Here is a 19,448-nt window from a genome sequence, read left to right as displayed (position 1 = left end):
AGGCGGGCTCAAAAGGAGGCTACAATTAATACACTTTCAAAATAAAAGTCCAAATCTTAAAAGTTTGCTTCAGTGGAATGTTAATGCATTAAATAAAGGGGAACGCTGCAGTTTATATTGGTTGGTGGTGTTTCTTTACCAGATATTTAAAGTCAGCCATGTGCTGACTTATTAGTGCAACGTTTGCCAAAAAAAAAAAAAAAACTAGTGTCACCAATTTGAGTGAAGACAAGATCACATTTTCCTCAAGTGAAACACGATCTTTACTTCTTTGATCAAAGCTTTTCTATTTGACTTTTATGAGAAGGAGACACATGTTGAAAATGTTTTTCTTCCACATTTATTTAATCTGCCATTTCAACAAGCAGCTCCAAAAGCTCAGTCTGGCCCATGCAGTCTGTTTCATGGCATACGTTCATTTGTGTGGTTTCCGGACAAATCTGTCTTGGTGTCACACAGTGAAAAATGCAGCGAGGACTGCACGAGAAGGTGGGAAAGGCCTTGTTGCGCTCACACAACTACAGCTTCCTTGAGTCCGATGTCTGCTTTAAATTGTTTTAGCACTTTAAGCAGCAGGGAGGAAATACACATGTCAGTTCATATGCAACACCCAGTGCGCCTAGAAGCCGCGCCAGGCGCTGTCATAGCAGCCACATGCCGTTAGGACTCACCCTCACGCTCCAGGGCGGATGCCCAGGAGGCGGCTCAGGTGGAGGTGTCACCAGATAAGCACTCCACGCAGACACTTTCATCCACTCCCGCGCACGCATTTGTCACCATCACGGTGTTTCGAACCCAGGAATCCAGCACGGAGGCGGCAGGAAAAGCCGCAGCAGGAGCGCGGAGTGCGAAAGGGTGACAATCACCTCCGACAAACAACGCTGTCGACACTTTACCGTCAGCGGGGCAGTTGAGAAAGCGTGTGACAGGAGGTGTAAATGAGAAGCCCTGTTAAAGCAGTGGTGGGATGCTCCTGCGAGGCTGTCACCGTGTGTGTGTGTGTGTGTGTGTGTGTGTGTGTGTGTGTGTGTGTGTGTGTGTGTGTGTGTGTGTGTGTGTGTGTGTGTGTGTGTGTGTGTGTGTTGTGAAGGTGCTGTGCTGCGGAATGTAAACCATTATGAAACGATTTTAAACAAGCCGCTTTGGTTCAGAGCCAAACACACTGTCGACAGAGCCCGAGGCATAAACACAGATCATTTAATTGATCTATACGTCAATCAGTGCACAGATTAGTCAGTTAAATAACTGTGACACAAAAACTTGCATCTGCGTTCCCTTAATATTCCCTAGTTCTGCTATATGTCACCTGGCATCATTTGATGTAAAGGAGAAGCAGTTTGACACAAGGTAAAACACATTAAAGAAGCCCCATCAACTGAAAACAATAAAAATACCAATCTTTATTCTTTGAAATAGCATATCAAAGATAAAACCTTCTATGATATCATAACAAATTACACAAGAACAAGAACCACAGTAAACAAGTGTAACCCGATAACTTTCTCTGATAAAAGATAATAGTCAGCTTGTTTTTTTCAATTTATCGCTTTGCATCTTAGGAAAATACTTTTGATGTGACTTAAAGAGGCGAAATATACACTGTTGAATAAAAGAAGCAAGAATTATATAAATTTGGATGTAGCCTCTATAAAATATTCCTTGAGCTTGTACGGATCCACACATTTTTTATGAATATAGAAAGAAAAAATGCCTCCTGTAATTTTGCGGGCGTTATTTAAGGTTGTTTGGCACAAATTCTTGGACTCACTGAGGGTTAAAAAGGCCTGGCGTCGTAAATACCACTGTTCTATGCACGAGCTACTGGCAGGGTTGACTCGACGTACGAACACAGACCACGTCAGCACTTCACGAGCGGGTTAAGTCCGTTTGGCGGCGGTGCGGCCGTTTGAGGGCGGGCGACGACAAGCGAACGAGCACGGCCTAAAAGAGGATGGTCACCGTTTGGGACCCGCGGCGAAGCCCGGGAGCCAACAGCTGGAGTGAAAGTCCGATTCGACTGTTTACACTCAACACACACACATAAATAAGCTATTCATAAATCAACTCTATACACTGCATGTGCTTCTATTTAGAACGGAATAAACGTGGCGACTTTTGGTTGGTTGACTGGCGGAAAAGGAAGGGGGAGGAAAATGGCTGCGTGGGACGACAGTTGCACAGCTCCCTCCACACGCCTCACCTTACACATCGATATTAAAACATGAACAACAGCAATTAAAACACAATAGTAAATGAGCAATGTAAAATGCAAGCTATGACGCTGTTACACAACACTGGCATTATATAGAAAAAGACAGGGTGGTTGGAGGGGGTTAAAAACATAGCGGAGGACTCTCCACAAGCTGCTCCACGCGGTTATTGCTTCTGTTTCTATTTGTCAGCGTGGAGGTTGTCGACAGCATCTTCGGTAAATCTACGGGCCTAATCTAAATATCCCTACATAACCTTAGGAGCTATACAACTATACACCACACCACGAAGCAGACCAGGCCCGGCACCAGCACCAGCAGGTGCGTCTGGATCTAGTATCATTTCATGTTTTGTGAGTTATGACATGGATCCCCCCCCCCAATCACTTTCATGCATTCTGACTCGGCGACTAATGGGACCCGTTGGGTTTATTGCCCATGATCGTGGATGTAGTTTGTCCTGCAGTTCGTTCTGTGCGGTGTGTGATTTTGTTTGTCGTCTTCACAGCATAATGGCGTGACTGTGTGCGTGTTGGTGTAAACAGAGTGCGTGTGTGCGTGTGTGCGTGTGCTGTTTGACTCTACATCTCGTGGGACAGGGCTTCGTGCTGGGCGGCCACTCCGTTGGCCTGCGGGGCGCCGAGCTGCTCCTCGGACTGACCGTTGGTCTTTGGCTGAAGGACGTGGTCGGACGAGACGGTCGTGAAGAGGGCGTTGGACTCGTTCAACCGGCGGACGCGATACGACTCGTAGTGGATGCTGCCTGTGATGTCCTTGATGTTTTGCATGTGTGTCCTGAAGGAAAGAAAGGGGGTAAATTTACAACGGTAGCATCTGAGCTTATAATGAGACATAGACTCAGACTCCCGCAGCACCGGGAGTCGATGCTGAGTATAAAATGGCTTTCATGAGACACCCTCACAGCTGCTGAAAGAATTTCATTTGTATTGATTTCAAAGGTGAAGTGAAGCTTAATGGAGTCTGAGCACAGCTTCCAATTCATTTCAACATCTCCACAAGATAAAGCAGGTGACGTCTGATCCTGCAGGTGACTCAGTGTATAACAGCGACTTAAGCCCAGATGAAATAAAAAAAACAAAATACAAAGCTGCAGGGTGCAATGCATGCAGCTCACCTGATGAGGAGGTCCCGCAGGTAGGCAAACTCACAGTGTGCAATATTCTCCACTGCACGGAGATGAAAAAGAAAGAAATATTTCAATCACTTGACAGATTTGATCATCAGCTAAACACAGGACGACGGGGTGGAGACGCTTCAACCGCCTTTTGTTTGAGCTCACGCGCTGTTCTCGAATGCGCCACAAGGTGGCGGCGTGGCCCTCGAGTCAGCTGAAGGGCGTCCTCTAACGTGACATCTCTGGCAATTTTCTTAAGCCAAGATAAGAGACTGCTCCGCTCTCCAGTAATTTAATACATCCCTGCGCTTTCCCATATTGGAGAACTTTAAGTGAGACGTTTTAACAAACTCCCCGTGACAAGCTGCCGCTGCCTTTAGTAGCGCTAACACATGTTTGAATTATAGATTATGTCAAGAGTGTAAATGAAAAAAGGAGCGCTATTTATGTAAAGCTTTGAAATCCTGAGGCAGGAAATTAAAATCTTTTTGAAAGGAGACGAGTGGAGGAAGCGCTGGGTCTGCGGGAGCTGATTAGCGGCGTCGAGGGAGCGCGCGCCGCTAACCCGCGAGGAGCTGCAGCGCTGGTATCTTGGCTCTCGCCGCTTCTGGGAAGCCATGAGGTCCATAAATAAAGTTCAATATATACATTGCACTGCCTCCACTTCCCCTCCGCCTTTAATTGTCCTCTCAAGCTCTGAAAATAAAGCGTTTCCCCGCCGCTTGCGATGTGCTCAGACTTAACTGCCGGCTTCTCCCCCGAGGCCTTATTTACGACCTCTCTTCTACAGAACCCAGACCTTGTTCCTCCAGAACCGAGAACGAGCGCGTGCCCGACGGCCCCGTTACCTTCGATGGTGCCCCATTTGGTTTTCCGTCCCAGAATCCTCTTCCCGTTCACCTGGTACTCGTGGTCGCTGCCCACCACCGCGAACGGGATCATCTCCTGTGGAGACGCACAGTCAGTGCGCGGTCGCGGCGCGTGCGCGGCGAAGCGCGTTCACGCGGGCTCACCCTGATTTTGTCGTTGATCACCCTGTCCTCGGGGTCCTCGTCGAACTCTTTCTGGGGGTAGACGTCGATGCCGTTGGCGCGGAGCTCCTCTCTGATCTGCGCGTGAGTCATGGCAGGACAGCGGTTAAATGCATGTGGAAATCACACCTGGTTTTGCCCGACATGCAAAGCAAACGGAGGCCCAATGATTCAATACTAACTGCACAGCCAAGACTGAAGTCAATAAGGGACGTAACAACTAAAACGCACCAAATACCCCCAGACAGACATTTAAATCAGGGCCGTAAGGCGTTAATAAAAACGGCTCTAACCCACTGGAGGACTTAAGTAAACACTTAGATGTGTAATACTGACTGGTGCTGACATTAAAGCTCCTTAATATGCTTCACACGCAGGAGTTAACAGGGAGTTTAACCGCTCACACGGAGGTAAAGCTAATACGCGGCCTCCCCCATGGCCACGTCTCTGCAGCGGCTGCCGCTCGGGCTTCTGGGAAAAATGCCCTTTTAATGAATGACTGCTCACTCCCGCAATTGCTACTCTGACAGTTTCCACTTGGTCCCTGATCAAACACTTCATTGTTTAGCCTTGAAAGCGCTCTCATGGTCACATTAAAGGATGAAAAAGCCACATCAACGGCCGGTCAGAGCAACGCACCCAGGCACTCGCAGCCGGACCCAAGGCGTTTAATTGAAAACTCTCCTTGTTCTGTTTGCCTGTCAGATTGCAGCAGGGGAAAATTTGGCATTGGAGGCTTTTAGTCAATAACCTCCAAGGTCACACAGAGCATGTGCAGTCAATCAAAACCGTCCCGCTAGGCGCCCCGCAGCATCCTCCCTCTGCCAGAACCAGGATCCAGCCCAGCTTTCTTCTAATTGCTCCGTGTTATGAGCATCGGGGAGGGGATGCGGTCGCCAAGACACCCATCGTGCCTCCACCTCTCTGAGAGGAATAAAGCCGCCGGCGTAGGCGGTTTCCTCAGGAGGAGGAAACGGGGAGATGAAGGAAATACTGGAGGAAGGCAGGCGGCCGTCTGCCTCCCGCCGCCGTGAATTATCCGGCAGGAGCGTCCGGGTGGCGAGGACGAGGACGAGCCGGCCAGCTGCGAGGTCCAATGGAGAGTCCCAGTCCCAGACGTATTATGGGATGAGCGTGGGTAGGCCACGTCACCTGGCGCCGCTGTATTTACCCAAATAAACGGACGCTTCGGGCCCGGTGACCTGCGTGGTCACGACGGGCGGGCCGGATCCGCTGGCACCGGGGCAGCGGCTCTGGAGCCATTGCTCAGTAAATAATAGCTTCCAACAAACAGCTCTGAGGGGCTTCCATGTGCGCCTCCCCGGACGGTTTGTCCAGATGGCGTTTGTTTGTGGTGCCTGGCAGGTGCCGGCGGCCTGCGGCGCCGGGCCTCGCGCGCCCTCTGCTTTTCAGGCTCCCTTTAAATACCTGCTGCGGGTTAATGGACGAAGCGGCTCGCTCACCGTCTGTTTGAAGTAGTCCCTCTCCTCCAGGGTGAGCGTGTCGGCTTTGGCGATGACGGGCACGATGTTCACCACCTTGCTGAGGCGCCGCATGAACTCCACGTCCAGGGGCCTCAGACTGGAGGACGACAGAGAAGAGAGAGCGGCTTGAAACTGCAATACACACTTGAAGTATCTGCGCACGTTAACAGCAGAAAATCTAAATCTGCTTTCATTGCTCACTTATCGCAAACAGAAAACAGCTCCTGCAACAGGGAGAAATAACCACTGCAATAAACCCCAGTGGCCACCAGGGGGCAATAGTGGTCTATCACGTTAGAGTTGGTCCCTCCTACCACGTCACAGCATTTACACAGCATTTTGAAGCAGTAGCACGTGCTGTTATTTCCTTTTCTTACTCAGTGCAGATTTAAGCATCTCTGCATTTGCTGCCTGTTATTTGGGAGCTTCTCGTGTTTCCTCTTTCCGCTAAAGCAATAATTAGCTTTCCTCTTCTTATTCCCCTCTCTGCTACTCGTCGCTGCTGCAGACAGACTCCCAGCATGCCGTTCGCTCTGCCCTTCAATTAGCCCCAGTCAAGTCATGCCAGCATGGTTCAAAGGCAGAACCAGCTCCTTCTTTATAGCACGTTCAAGTTCATAGAAGCATTTCTTAGTTAGAAGATAAGAAATAAACAAGGCTCAGCCGCTACTAAAGAGCAGCAGCAGCCTGATTTTCTGAACGCTGCAGCAGAATGCGAATGCTTATTAGACCAGACAACACTACTCCAGTTTTCTCCGTCATCCAGCGAGTTTCCGGGTCTTGGCTGAGAGAAGCGGCGCCTGGTGTGGTCTTCTGCCTGACCCATCTGCTTCACGCTTCAGCGTGCACCTCGGGGGGTTTGAGCTACTGTTTTACTTCCATCAGCTCAACTCGGTCTGGCCGTTCTCCCCCGACGTCTGTGGAAACCCTAGAGACATGTGTGTGCGAGCCAGTACATCAGCAGTTTCTGAAATGCCAACCGCGCCGCGTTCAGGGTCACGTAAATCCCAGTGTTCGGAAACGTGCTTGCGTTAAGGAGCGACTGGACACTTGTAATAGAAGCGGAGTGTATGATACTCAGAGTGGAAGCCCAGTAATCCACGTTTATATGAATTTTTCCATGTTCATGTGCCGAGGATTCCTCTGCGTGAGAACTGCATGCATAAACCGTGTGCAGAGGCATATAAGAGACACACGTGCTGCATCGCATGCATGACCGAACAAGCACGCACTTTCACATGCACACGTCCAGTGCGGTGAATATGCATGTGCACAGATTTACATGCACATACGAGCGCGTGCATGCGGGAACTGTCCTATTTATGCGGATGAAGAAAACCAGTGGTGTCTTTGTGAACTGAGAACACTGACCTCTGTGGAGCGAGCAGCCTACCGCAGTGTACAAAGCTTCACCAGCGCTCCTTTTTAGTAACAGATCAGAGACCAGCTCTGCGCTGAGAGTCAGAGTGCACCCTAGCATTTGTCAGGAAGACGTTGAAGGAGCTAACGCGGAGGCCGCCCCGGGGGAAGCCGTACGGCGGACTCTGCCATTAGCGTGAATGGCTGCTGATGCAAAGGCAGTGTTCTGCTCCGCTGAGCACTGTTCATCTATCTGGAGCCACAGAAGCGACTTAAAAGCAATTTGATGACATGCAAATTACATTAGGGTCTCCGTAAATGCAAACTGCTGTTCAAGGCGCTGGAGGAAGGAAAGAGAACAGCACATCTTCAGCGGCCGCGGCCTTAAAGAGCTACTAAGGCAGTTCAGTCATCATTTTTCCTGCGTGTCATTGTTGGACTGTGAACACATGTCGGTGGAGGCGTCCAGAGGCTTCAGAGCTGCGTCTGTCTAATTGCACACAGGCCCTAATTTGATCAAATCTGATTCTGTGTGAGCAGCCTGGGTCATGAAACAACCTCTACTCCGTTGTTCTCTATTTGAGTGGTCCAGTGCAAACAGAGCGTTTTGTGCCCAAAGCTTTTGACTTCCGCAGCATCCCATATTTGACTGAATGTATGTGGACACACTTGCTCGCAGAGCGTCCCTTTAACTCCAAGTCCTGTGTGTGAGGTCACAGTGGAAGCCCAACAGATGTTTCCTTTGTTCTCCTGCCTAGAGACACCACTTCCTGACAGATGCCGGCATCTTTGTTTTCAAAACGAGTGTGCGGTTCGTGTGTCATGCACATATGTGTGTGTGTGTGTGTGTGTGTGTGTGTGTGTGTGTGTGTGTGTGTGTGTGTGTATTGTGACTCTTTAGGCTTAATGCCTGTAGATGCGGATTCACTCCAGCTGAGTGGTTTGTGCGTCGATGAACCGGCTGAACTCGGCAGCTGCATGCTAATACTCGATTACATTGAGGCCCAGCGTCCACCAGCGTGTAGCTGGGCGAGTGTGAGCCTGCCCACCGGCCACCCGAGTCCACTCCTCGTACACAGCGACGCACACACGGGCACATTCTGTGTGCAGGCAGCTGCGGTGAAATGAGCGGATGGTGATGGCGCACACGTCAACGCCCCACTCGGAGCCTGAGTGGCCGCCTGTTGAGTTACACACACAAACATGAGGCGGGGGCGAACGGAGCCGTACGCGCTCAGGTGGTTAGTGAATGAGTGTGTGTGTGCTTACAGCGGATGTGCTTGTACAACCACTGATACCCCGTTTGTCAGACTGATAAACCATGTCCACTGTCATGTTAGAGTCGAAGGATCACAGATTAGCTAGACTATGTGCGCAGCGAGTGAGCAGGTCAAACGCAGCGGGCTTAGGAGCAGCAGTATCGGCGAGGCTGGGGTCAAAGGTCAGCATCTGTGAGTGAGAAATGTGATACGGCCACAAATCTCCTATCAAGGCAAGTTTGTAGAGAAGAACTATCTGCACAGCGTCTGGTCTGTGTGAAAGCCGACTCTTGAACTGATACTAGGCTGAGTGTCACATGTGGTCACTGCAGAGGGACGGTAACAAAGAGCAGAGGGAGGCCGCGGTTAGAGGGCTCGGGAGAGACAAAGGGGGGAGGGAGGGATTCCCAGAAGGGCTGATTCATCTGTGCAGCTGTGGGAGAAGCTGCTGGGACGGGGAACAAAAAGGCAGCTTATTGATACGGCGTCTCACCAGTGGCCCGTGGGAGGTATGAAGTAAATGCAGCAGTGCACCCTGGAGTCCGGGATGCGCTTCTTCCTGTTAATGTTGATCTCCTCCTGCAGGTACACCTCATACTGGTCGTTGATGAACTTCATGATGGGCTGCCAGCTGACGAAGAGGGGAAACAAGTCAACTCCCTGATCGGGGAATTTACTTAAATAAAGTGAAGATGGAAACATGCAAGGCTTCTGATAAATCCATATTATTGGACTTGTTGACTGACTCCCTCACTATACGTATCCTCAGCTCACCAGTTTTCATTATTGATCTGATCTCCAAAGCCGGGGGTGTCGATTACAGTCAGCTTCATCCTCACTCCCTTCTCCTCAATATCTAGACAGAAAGGTCAGACAGCGGTGTTATTGAGGGACACACAGAACAACAGAGCAATAATACGGCATCACTGGATTTAGGCTTTAAGCTACTAACTGTGACTGATGGACTTGATCTCAATGGTTTTGGGGATCCTCTCCTCCGGGTCGGGCTGAACCGACTTGCGGCTCACTTTGGATTTGAACAGGGTGTTCATGAGCGTGGACTTCCCCAGGCCGCTTTGCCCTGAGAGGAGGGCACACACGCACACACGCACACACGCACACACGCACACACACACACACACACACACACACACACACACACACACACACACACACACACACACACACACACACAGACAACCGTAAAAAGGAGAAACGAGTCAGTTTAAGGAAAAGCCATTAAACCAGTACCTCTTTCAGTTCGGACCACAACAAAAGACTGGTTTCATTCACCAAAAACAGTGATGCTGTAGCTGCACAGGACATCAGTGCTGATCTATGGGCTGCGTGATCTATGCGTGTGCTAATGGGCCGTGTGCATGGCAGGACAGCTGCCGGGTCAGACGTGCGAGCCGGGGAGGCCAATGTAGAGCACAGACCCCCCCCACACACACACAGAAACGTCTATTGGTAAGAAATATTGAAAACCGTTTAACAGTTTTATGATACTTCAACGGATCAAAACCATAAGAAGAAGCAGCCTTGATGCTTTTACTGTAAGCGGTTGCACATGTGTTGGACACAAAGGATGAGTTCATTCATTCCTCCTCACACCCTCTGTCCCTGTGCACGGCCGCGGTGCCACGCTGGACCCCAGGGCCCCCGTTCCACCAGGCCGGCCTCCGCGGTGCAGAGCTAAAGGTCACGTGGCCGAGGGCAGGGATTAGGCTAACGCGTCTCACAGAGGAGCCCGCAAGGGCAGCGGCCGCAGCTGCTCCGACCTTTCACGTCTTCAGCCGGCGCCTCGGAGAGCGAGGGACCCAAAGGGAGCCAGGGAAGCATGCAGATATTGTTCTGTGGGTTTTTCTACAGCAGTGAGGTAAATATTTAGCTACAGGAACGTGAGACGTTGTTCTGGTGGAGATCAGAAATCACTCATCACGGCTCCTCTGTGATTTATGGTCGCGCCTGACAGCTGACGCAGTGCGAGTGTTACAGATCGAACCATGACGAGCTGCATTTGTGCTGGAGGTGACGGAGCACTGTAAGCGGACACATGTCCGCAAAAACGGTGGCGTGCGCTTTGACTTCAACAACGGTGAAAACTGAGACGCTTGTTGTTTCGGCTTCTCGGTACAACGTCACTGTGCAAGTGCACGATTATGCTTCTCCTCTCTAAAACCTTCAGTTACCTAATCGCCCAGCACAGATCCACAGTCATCACCGACTCCTGCCCCAACAGGCCACTGTGGGTAAAACGCTGCCCTGCAGGGCCCGGAATCAAATCACTGCATTCTACAGTGACTATCAACATGACAGCCCCGACAAAACAAGACGTAACACCCAGAGCAGCGGGAACGTGTGGGATGAAACCCCTTTCTGCATGCACGGTGCACAGGTACACACACACACACACACACACACACACACACACACACACACACACACACACACACACACACACACACACACACACACACACACACACACACACACACACACACACACAGCAGGACCTGGACCGGAGTGTGTGCCTCAGCTCAGAGTAAATGATGGGCTCTCTCACCCACAACCATGATGTTGAGCTCGAAGCCCTGCTTCATAGCCTTCCTCCTCATCTGCTCCAGGATGGCGTCGATGCCCACGTAGCTGAAGTCGCTGCCGTGGCTCTTCTCGCCCTTTCCCTGAGGGGGCGGGTGGTGCGGCTTCGTTGACTCGGACATGTTGCTGTGGCTCAGGTTGACCTCTGACCCTAAGAGGAGAACGGAGAAACAGGGACATTTACTTCCTTGAGCTCGATGACAGTCAGATCACAAAGCACAAGCGCGCGCATGCGGAGGCCGAAGGAGAGGCTGAGGGTGTGTTTCCTGTGTGAAACGGGAGAATATAGAAACACGTTCAAAAACCACATCAACGCCGGCCTTCAAAAAGGTGACGATCTCTCATTCGCAGTTCGCTGCCAAAAAACCATGTGAACGCACGCACATGAAACAAGCGATTAAATAAATCACTCTTATTTTCGCAGTCATTCATGTTCCAATATTCACTTTACGCCACAAAAGCAGCCGATAAATCAAACGGCTCCTCATCTGCTGCCAAACGCAACCGTCCAATTAGCGGCAGTTAACGAGACGCGTTCCGGCTCCAGCAAATGACGTGGAAGTTGTAGCCTCACGGACGTTACATAACGATAAAAGCTCAGCGGACCTGGAAACAGGCGACGGAGCTGCCAGCTACTCGTCAGGCCTCACCTCGGTTCTGCTGCTGGAGTCGACGGACGTGTGCAAAAGGCAGCGTTGCGAAGCTGGTGTGCGCCCGCTTCCTGTGCGGCAGCAGCGCCTCTGCACCGACGCCGCTCCTGAGCTTCTGTGCCCGTTCACGCGTAGTGGGAAGAGTTTCCCATAGTTTCAAACAACGAGGGCGAGAGCTTAAAGTAGCACCAACCAATATGCGAAACAGACGCTTCTGTGCTTTGGATGTGTCTGCCTGGAACATGTTTACGCCGCACCGTGGTTGTTGATGATATAAATATACATGATGCACACGACGGTAGAATAGTATGAGATATCAAGTGTCCCCCGTGGCTTCGGTGAAGAGCCACTGACTCAACGAATGATCGCACTCCCCCTGCGTCACCCTCTCCTTCCATGCGCTCCTTCAGCTGCATCCATCAGTCTCTCCAGCCCTGGATTCTGTGTGCGAGCGCACATGTGGCCTGGCTCACGCTCGGCCCCGTTGCCGTGATTTGGGGGGAAATGTGAAGCATCCGTCCCCATGTGGCCATCGTCAATCAGGAAAGCGTTCCTTTTGAGCCGTCATTTTCACATCGCATGGGGGAAATTCGCACGTACGCGCTATCGGCCCGACGGTTCGGGAGGACAGCTGCTGTAAGAGCGTGAACTGAACCCGACGCATCAGAATCCCGCAGGCGATATCATCATCCCGAGGTATTTAGATCGATTTATCTTTAGCCCGTGAAAGTGTTAGCGGCGAGTCACGACGCGCCGTTTGGCCGATCCTGCGGTGACCTCACTCCGTCGCACCGAGGCCCGTTGCATCATGGGCCTTTTTGAATGATGGAACGCAGATTAGCTGTAATAACATGTTCCAGGTTGGCGGGCAGACTGCCCACCGGGCGCCGCGTGGAACCATCTGCTCGCTTACAGGAATAGAGCGGTCACTCCGTAACGGCGAATACGCAACAACAGTGGATACAAAGGGAGCAGCAAACACGCCGGTGGAGGGTCCAATTAGAAAGCGGTGAGTCACGGCTGCCAATGGCCGGCTTGTGCGTTCCATCAGGACGCAGCGCTAATGAAGCGCGCAGCCTGGTGGTGCGGCCCCCTCCGGGCGCCGCAGCCGCTTCGTGAGTCACGTCCACAGCGAGGAGCGCTAATAACGGTCGCCGGGCTTCTGGATGACTGACCTCGTTACAAACGGGCGGAGACGCACGGCGTGACTCACGGCGTGACTCACTTACTGCCTCAGACCCGACGGACGCGTCAGAGGCAGGAAGAGGCTTCTGGTGAAATGAAAGACGGTGAGAAAGGGACCTTAGAGGAGCAAGAAGCAGGTGCACGGACGAACCGAGCCGACCCTTTAATGAGGAGCTGCCTCCAAATATTTAGCCTGACTTCTTGTTCCTCATCAGCGCGAGTCGTCCAAGTGTAAACAGCCTCGTTAAACTGCAAGCAGATGTTCCGAGCCGAGATCGCGTCCAATAAACACGCCGCGCAGATTTGTCTCTTTCTTTTAAAATGCGGCATTTTAGGATCAGTGGACTCGCCAGTTTTGTTTAATGAATGGAAATGAATTCCAGCTTTTTGTCCGCATGAACGGACAGATCCCATCAAAGAGATGACTCCAGTGTTTCATCTTCAAATGAGGGCACGGACTGATCGGGGAGCGTTTCAGGCCGAGTGAATGGTTTTTATATGGGCATGTTTGAAGGTGGTTTTGTGCTGAACAACGTCTGTTTGGGCTGAACAAGTGTTGAACGTTTTAGCCGTTTTACTATAGACCTTTGGCTTCCTGTTTGTCACAGAGGGCTTCCGAGCAGACGAAACCACAGGGTTTACATCCGCATCAGACCTGCATGCATTTTAAAGGGCCGCTCCACCAATTCATCATCTCGCCTTACATATTGTACAGGACGGCTCCGAATGTCCTCTGTGGCTCTGAAGGGAAGCTAGTGATGTCACAATGGTGTCATCTGGGCCACCCGGGTCAAATAATCATAAAGCATGTATATTTATAGAACAGGGAGGGGATTGCACGAGTAATTCCAGGTTGTAGGATCACATCCAGGAACAGTGTGGGAATATCTTTAAAAACTGACCCACATTGTGGAAGAAAAGTCGATCCACACCTTCAGTTCTGGAGTGGAGCAGACTGTGACGTCTTTAATTTAGAGCATTCAATAGATTTCTTGGAAAAATCCTGCAATGCAATTTATTGTCGTTAATCCCGAATGTCAGCATGACGGAACGGAGGAAAGACCACAAAACAACAAAACCGTTCTCAGGCAGCATTCTTGTCTGACCTCAGCCCTCAGAGAGAGAAGTCGTGCATCAAGTTAATATTTCCAAACCCATGTAAACGTTTAGGTGCCAGTAACCATTGTCTCGAGCCCACTCTTCCCACGTGACCTGGAATCCAACCCTCCTGGAAAACTGACCCAGACCATTAGCTGCTCTATCAGATGCACTGTAACACTGAGAATCCCCTTCCCACCACGGATTCACACATAACTCAACACTCCCCTCCCAGGCCCGTCATTAAATTCCCATCGGGGAATCGCATCCAACCCAACATTTAATAACAGCAACGTGAACGTGCCAGCGCTAAAGACAAAGCGTGCATTGTCTACTTGAGAAGCATCCAAGAAACCAAAGAAAGAGAAATCCATCCATCCATTCGCAGACGCCACATCACTGCTCTTAGCCCTGCTTTGAATCACGATCATTTGCTCACTGTTCCACTTTCCAAACAGTCCAACACCCCGCCGGCATCGAGGTCCTACGGCTTCAAAACGCGCACAACGCTCGCGCTGCTTTGTTTGCTTTATCGCTGGGATGAATTGTCTGGAAAACCCTGCAGCTGTCACATGGATACAGTTGCAAGGAAATTAGATGTCAAGCGTTATAAGCATCTCCCCCCACGTTCTCTGCACCAGGCTCGTGACCTAGCTTCTAAGCCCTGAGATATATCAGCGTAGAAAAATAAGGAGTCTCACTCATGATGAAAGTCTACTGAACAATATTTAACTGGAGGGGGGGGGCTCTCCATGTCTGTGTGAAGAGACGTCAAAGAAATGCTTCCTCCGCTGGTTTTAATCTGTCGAAGCTTATGTTAAAGTTGCCCAGTCGTACCTGAAAACAAAGTATCATGTCTGTTCTTTCACTTTCACCAAGACTGACAGCTCTTAAATACGCTTCCCAATTCGAAACCTGCGTTTCTTTTATCTGGTTCCCATGAGCTGAAACCCCCTGATTCTCTGTCCCGGTGAAGCCTATGTGTATTTTGTGTTGTGTTTTTTTTTCCTTTCCAGAGACCAGAGATTACATTTCCACCAGCCTGTCGCTGGCTCTTTGGAAATAGGAAGGGATCATAAACTTTTATGCCTGCTGGAAAACCTAAGTGGTGAGTTCAGGAACAAAACAGCAGCAGGAGTTGACAGTCGTAACTATCTGGCATGAATGAGGGGTCGGCGTGCCCCATTTAACATCGGCAACAGATGAGAAATACTTAATGCATGGGACTAAATTACGTTTCATTTATAACAAAACAAAATGCAGATGTGTTTCTTCCGGTCAACAAACATCTGCCACAACCCGGCGATGCTGGTTGATGGGTACAGTTGACACGCAGGCATCTGTACTTCAAAGCAACCTAAAGAATGCCGCCGACCCCCTTCATCTGTCAGTCTTGTCACTCGTGTCGGCCCAACGAGGAGCAGAGCAGACGGCGTTGCTCCGTGTCGACATACAGGTCCCTGCACGGGTACCGTGGATAATAACCTGTCCCGAAACAGCCCAGCGACTGGAAGGAAGCATGGAGGTAAAACGCTTAACTGGAGAGAAAAGCAGCTGGAAGCGGAAAAACCCAACAATGGGTTTGGGTCATATCAATAGCTGTAATTTAAATATCAAGACAGCAAAGTCCAACAGAGCAGGGAGGACACTGTGGTGCCGACTACCATTAAAACCCAGAGCTTCAGCCGTCCTGATTGGTCTGGGCAGCTCTCAGTAATGTCGGCTGACTGACCGCAGCCGTAGCTCGGAGCCCAAGCGATTCTGAGAAACGCGGAAGAGGAACCAGGAGCATCCAGCCGCAGACCCATCCACAGCTGCAGTAAAGGGAACTGGTGCAGGGCAGAGGACAAACTGAGCTTGCGGCGCCGTAAATCGCGAAACCACCAAGAATGAAGCGGGACGAGCCCGGCTGCTTCGAGTGTCTCAGCGACGGATGCTGAGTAGCGCTTAATAGGAGGAAATGACGGCCCATGCTGTGCTTGAAGAGGTTCTGGACAAATCACAGCTACTTGAAATGAGGTTATTGGTTATCTCCATTAATGACTTATTAATGATAAATGAATTATCAGTAATTATGCATTAGATATATGCTAGAAATGGGTCAGATCAGATCAGAAATTGTATTGAAGAAGCTACAAATACCAAATTATCTTCCACTTTTGTTGCGGAATCAAATTAAACGTATCCCACAATGCAATGGGGCAGAGTGCTGCTGAAGCGTGTTGGCAGGTCTGCAACCCGTCACCTCATACAGGACATGACGTGCCTGACTTCCTGCTGTTAGTCACCAACACGAAGAGCAGAGAACATCCTCTTTGCACAGCTGCACAGAGGATGTGATGTGAAGGTTTATCTCACTGCATTTTGTTAGAAAGCTTCAAGCAGAGCATGATTCATACTGTAAGATGCATAATCTATGAGGGTGTAACATGAAACCAAAAACTTTGTTTGACAAGTTGTCGCCCTAAAACATGTTCACGCCACCTTTTCCATGCATTAAGAGTAAATTCTTCAAACGCTAGCTTGGACAGTCAGACGTAACAGGAAAAAGTTGTTATATGTTTAAATGTGAATGATGTTTAAATTGCATCTACAACAAAGTATGTCTTTATGAATGAAAACCGCTCGTTATGAATTTGCCTCATGCTGCTCACCCTGTGCAGTGAAGTGAACAGTTACGACTAGTCACTCTTAGCAAGCTAATCTGATTAGCAACATGCAAACCACGAGCTAACGAGTGCAAACATCAGCCCCTGACATTAAGCACTGTGTGCCGAGCTCCAGCAGCCAGATAACACACCTGCTCACTCATTTCCTTTCCTGCCGCCGCCTCGGTGTGCGAGGTTCCATGCAGCAGAAAGCATCATGAGGTGTAGCATCCAACAAAGCCACCATTCAAACGCGGGGGTTGAAACGTGGTAAACGAGGCCTAAATGAGGAGCCTAAATGAGGATCCTCGATGGGAACGGCATTAAAGCAGGAGGACAGGCCTGTTCCCGGAGGATGTGGAAAACCGGTCCAACTTCAGAACTCCCACTGAAGTTGGACTTGGGTTTGTCAGAACACTCTAGGCCCATTGCTACTTTAGTTAATCCACTGCACCGGATCAAAGTCAACCTGGAGACTTTGCCACCAACACTGTTGCTGGAGGAGCCTTCCAGAAGCCTGGAGCCGCCCTGATTGGTCGGCACTCGGTGCCATCATGGCCGATTGATTATCCATGCATGCTCCGGAGCTGAGGACACAATGAGAGCGAAAAGGAGAGGGAAGAAGGAGGGCGCGTGAGGAATGGGGAGGTGGGGGGTAACGCTGACCCCCCAAACTGTCCTCGCTGGCTGAACAATGGGCAACTCCTGGTAGAAGGAGCGAGAACGTGAAGGGTTCCTCGACAGATCTGCCAGAAACACGCTCATGTTTCACTTCACACGTTCAAAACCTGTAGGTATTACACACACACACACACACACACACACACACACACACACACACACACACACACGCACGCTAAGCTAAGCTAAGCTACATTTGGCACCACCCGCCTCCTACCACCGATCTGTCTCCCTGCTTGTATTTCTTTTTGCTCTTCCTCTAAAACTAGCGAGACAGAAAAGCACACAGCAAACGGAGCGATCGACAACTCACCCAACCCTTTCCTCTCCTCTCTCTGCTCCCCTCTCTTCCTCTCTCTCAATCACAGCTCCAGCTGGTGAGGGTGGGCTGCTCCTGCTCTCGTAGCCACGCCCCCCCATGCCCCCCCTCTGCACCCTGGTCACGTGACCGCGTCCCCTGTAGCTGGGGGAGGCATTTCGCCGCCACACCCCTCATTCAGAAAGACTGAATGTAGAAATTATGTAAACTCAGCAAACGTGTGTGTGTGTGTGTGTGTGTGTGTGTGTGTGTGTGTGTGTGTGTGTGTGTGTGTGTGTGTGTGTGTGTGTGTGTGTGGCTTTCACACAGGGAGGCGTTAGACAAGGTGTGTCTTTAAACACCACCTCCACCTCCAGAAACAACAGGACATTTGCATGTGTATCAGTGGATCGGCTTCAGAGACGCTGCCTCTGGCTTCTTGTTTACCAGACAAACACCAGCAGACGATGAGCTACGAAGCAGATTTTCCCAAACGCGGTCGTCCTTGAAGGCCGCCCGTGCTCCGTTGTGCTGCTTTCGTTCGCCCGCTGGTGACCTGTGACCGTGCTTTCCGCAAACATCTCATAACAGTTGAGTGAATCGAGCTGCACTGAAGTCAGTACTGGCTGCAAAACCCCCAAAATGTTCTCTGGAAGCGTGAATCGCTCTGTACTTCCTGTCTGTGAGCTCAGCCACAACAAAGACTCACATTTGTCCAAACCAACCTGCTCAGTGCAAAGACGCTAATGCAATCAACCAACAGAGATGCTGTTTAGGGAGGGAACTCGTTTGCCATCGACCGAGTGGAGCAGGAAGGTGATTTATTTGTTTCTCCCTTCACACAGCTCAACGTTTTCCATCAGGCTGAGGACTGAGAACCTGAGAGAGGTTTTTTCACAATATTCAGCACAAACGCTTCCTTCCTGTCAGAGCTGAATCGCTAAATCAACTGCGGTTTCGTCGTGAATGTGAACACACAAGAGGAATAACTGTATCAGCTCAGGTTTTAATCAGCAGCTCTCCAGACGAACAGCACACTGTCTCCGCTTTGCAAATTCTTGAGGTCAAGACCCAAAATATGTCGCAGGCCCATGTGTCTAGGCAGACGTTCAGTTACTGTATATCTCGTTTCATGAAAGGGGATTTTTTTTTAACGAAAGGAAACCCACGACCGTCTAATGTCAGGAACTGTCACTTGTTCCTGTGGGAACTGAAGATCAAAGCGAGAGTCTGCTGAAAGAGCATTTTATTAGAGGCAGGAAGCTACAAAGAGTCCGTCTCCATCAGAGAATTTACAGCTACAGCTGCTTGTTTACATTATGTTCACACAAAGCAGCGTAAGACATGCCCTGCGCCCGTGAGACAGCTTCATCACAGCATATGATGATACTGTAGCAAAATCACTGAAGTCAATCAGACGTGATTTTGTCTCATTCTTTTTTTTTTTTTTTTTAACACAGAGGTCACGTTGGCTTCAAACGCTGGAGGTAACGACTGATTGGGATGATGAGTGGCCTGCAGTGAGTCCCACAGCGGAGCTCTGCGCTGAGCCCAGAGGTCAGGGCTGATTAATGCGCCCCTCCACCCCCACCCCTGGGGCAGAGCACATGTGGACCGGCTTGCAGGAATGTCGCCTCCGCGGCTCCGGGGGGTGGGGGGGTGACATATAGCGGCACGTCCTCCCTCAGAGAAGGTGAGATCAGAAGCAGAAGGAAAGGAGGCAGGGCAGGAAGGAGGAGGCAAGGAGACACGGCGGGGGTGGGGAGCTCGGGGGGGGAGGACGGGGAAGAGGGACATCTGGCCTGGACT

The 19,448-nt window shown here is 50.5% G+C and overlaps 1 protein-coding gene across 6 annotated transcripts in view; it reads right to left on the bottom strand.

The window, feature by feature from the left end:
• Positions 1–1,380: 1,380 nt before the first annotated feature.
• Positions 1,381–19,448, bottom strand: part of septin9b (septin 9b) — a 41,914-nt gene continuing 23,846 nt past the window's right edge. For 4 of the 6 annotated variants that reach the window (XM_029151437.3, XM_029151444.3, XM_029151430.3 and 1 more), the window contains 9 exons: positions 11,045–11,230; positions 9,431–9,559; positions 9,253–9,334; positions 8,972–9,109; positions 5,840–5,957; positions 4,359–4,454; positions 4,194–4,290; positions 3,346–3,397; positions 1,381–3,005 (listed from right to left, as the gene is read on the bottom strand). In XM_029151437.3, coding sequence (XP_029007270.1) covers positions 2,792–3,005; positions 3,346–3,397; positions 4,194–4,290; positions 4,359–4,454; positions 5,840–5,957; positions 8,972–9,109; positions 9,253–9,334; positions 9,431–9,559; positions 11,045–11,230 — 1,112 coding nt within the window. In that variant the 3' untranslated portion in view covers positions 1,381–2,791. Of the gene's footprint in view, positions 3,006–3,345; positions 3,398–4,193; positions 4,291–4,358; positions 4,455–5,839; positions 5,958–8,971; positions 9,110–9,252; positions 9,335–9,430; positions 9,560–11,044; positions 11,231–11,729; positions 11,989–17,654; positions 17,808–19,448 lie in introns of those variants that run through there. The other 2 variants (XM_029151464.3, XM_029151452.3) reach the window with 2 other exon arrangements.

Source organism: Betta splendens, chromosome 1, assembly GCF_900634795.4.
Source record: "Betta splendens chromosome 1, fBetSpl5.4, whole genome shotgun sequence".
NCBI lineage: Eukaryota > Metazoa > Chordata > Actinopteri > Anabantiformes > Osphronemidae > Betta > Betta splendens.
Note: the sequence above shows the minus strand (reverse complement) of the source record. Positions and strands in the feature narration are given on the sequence as shown.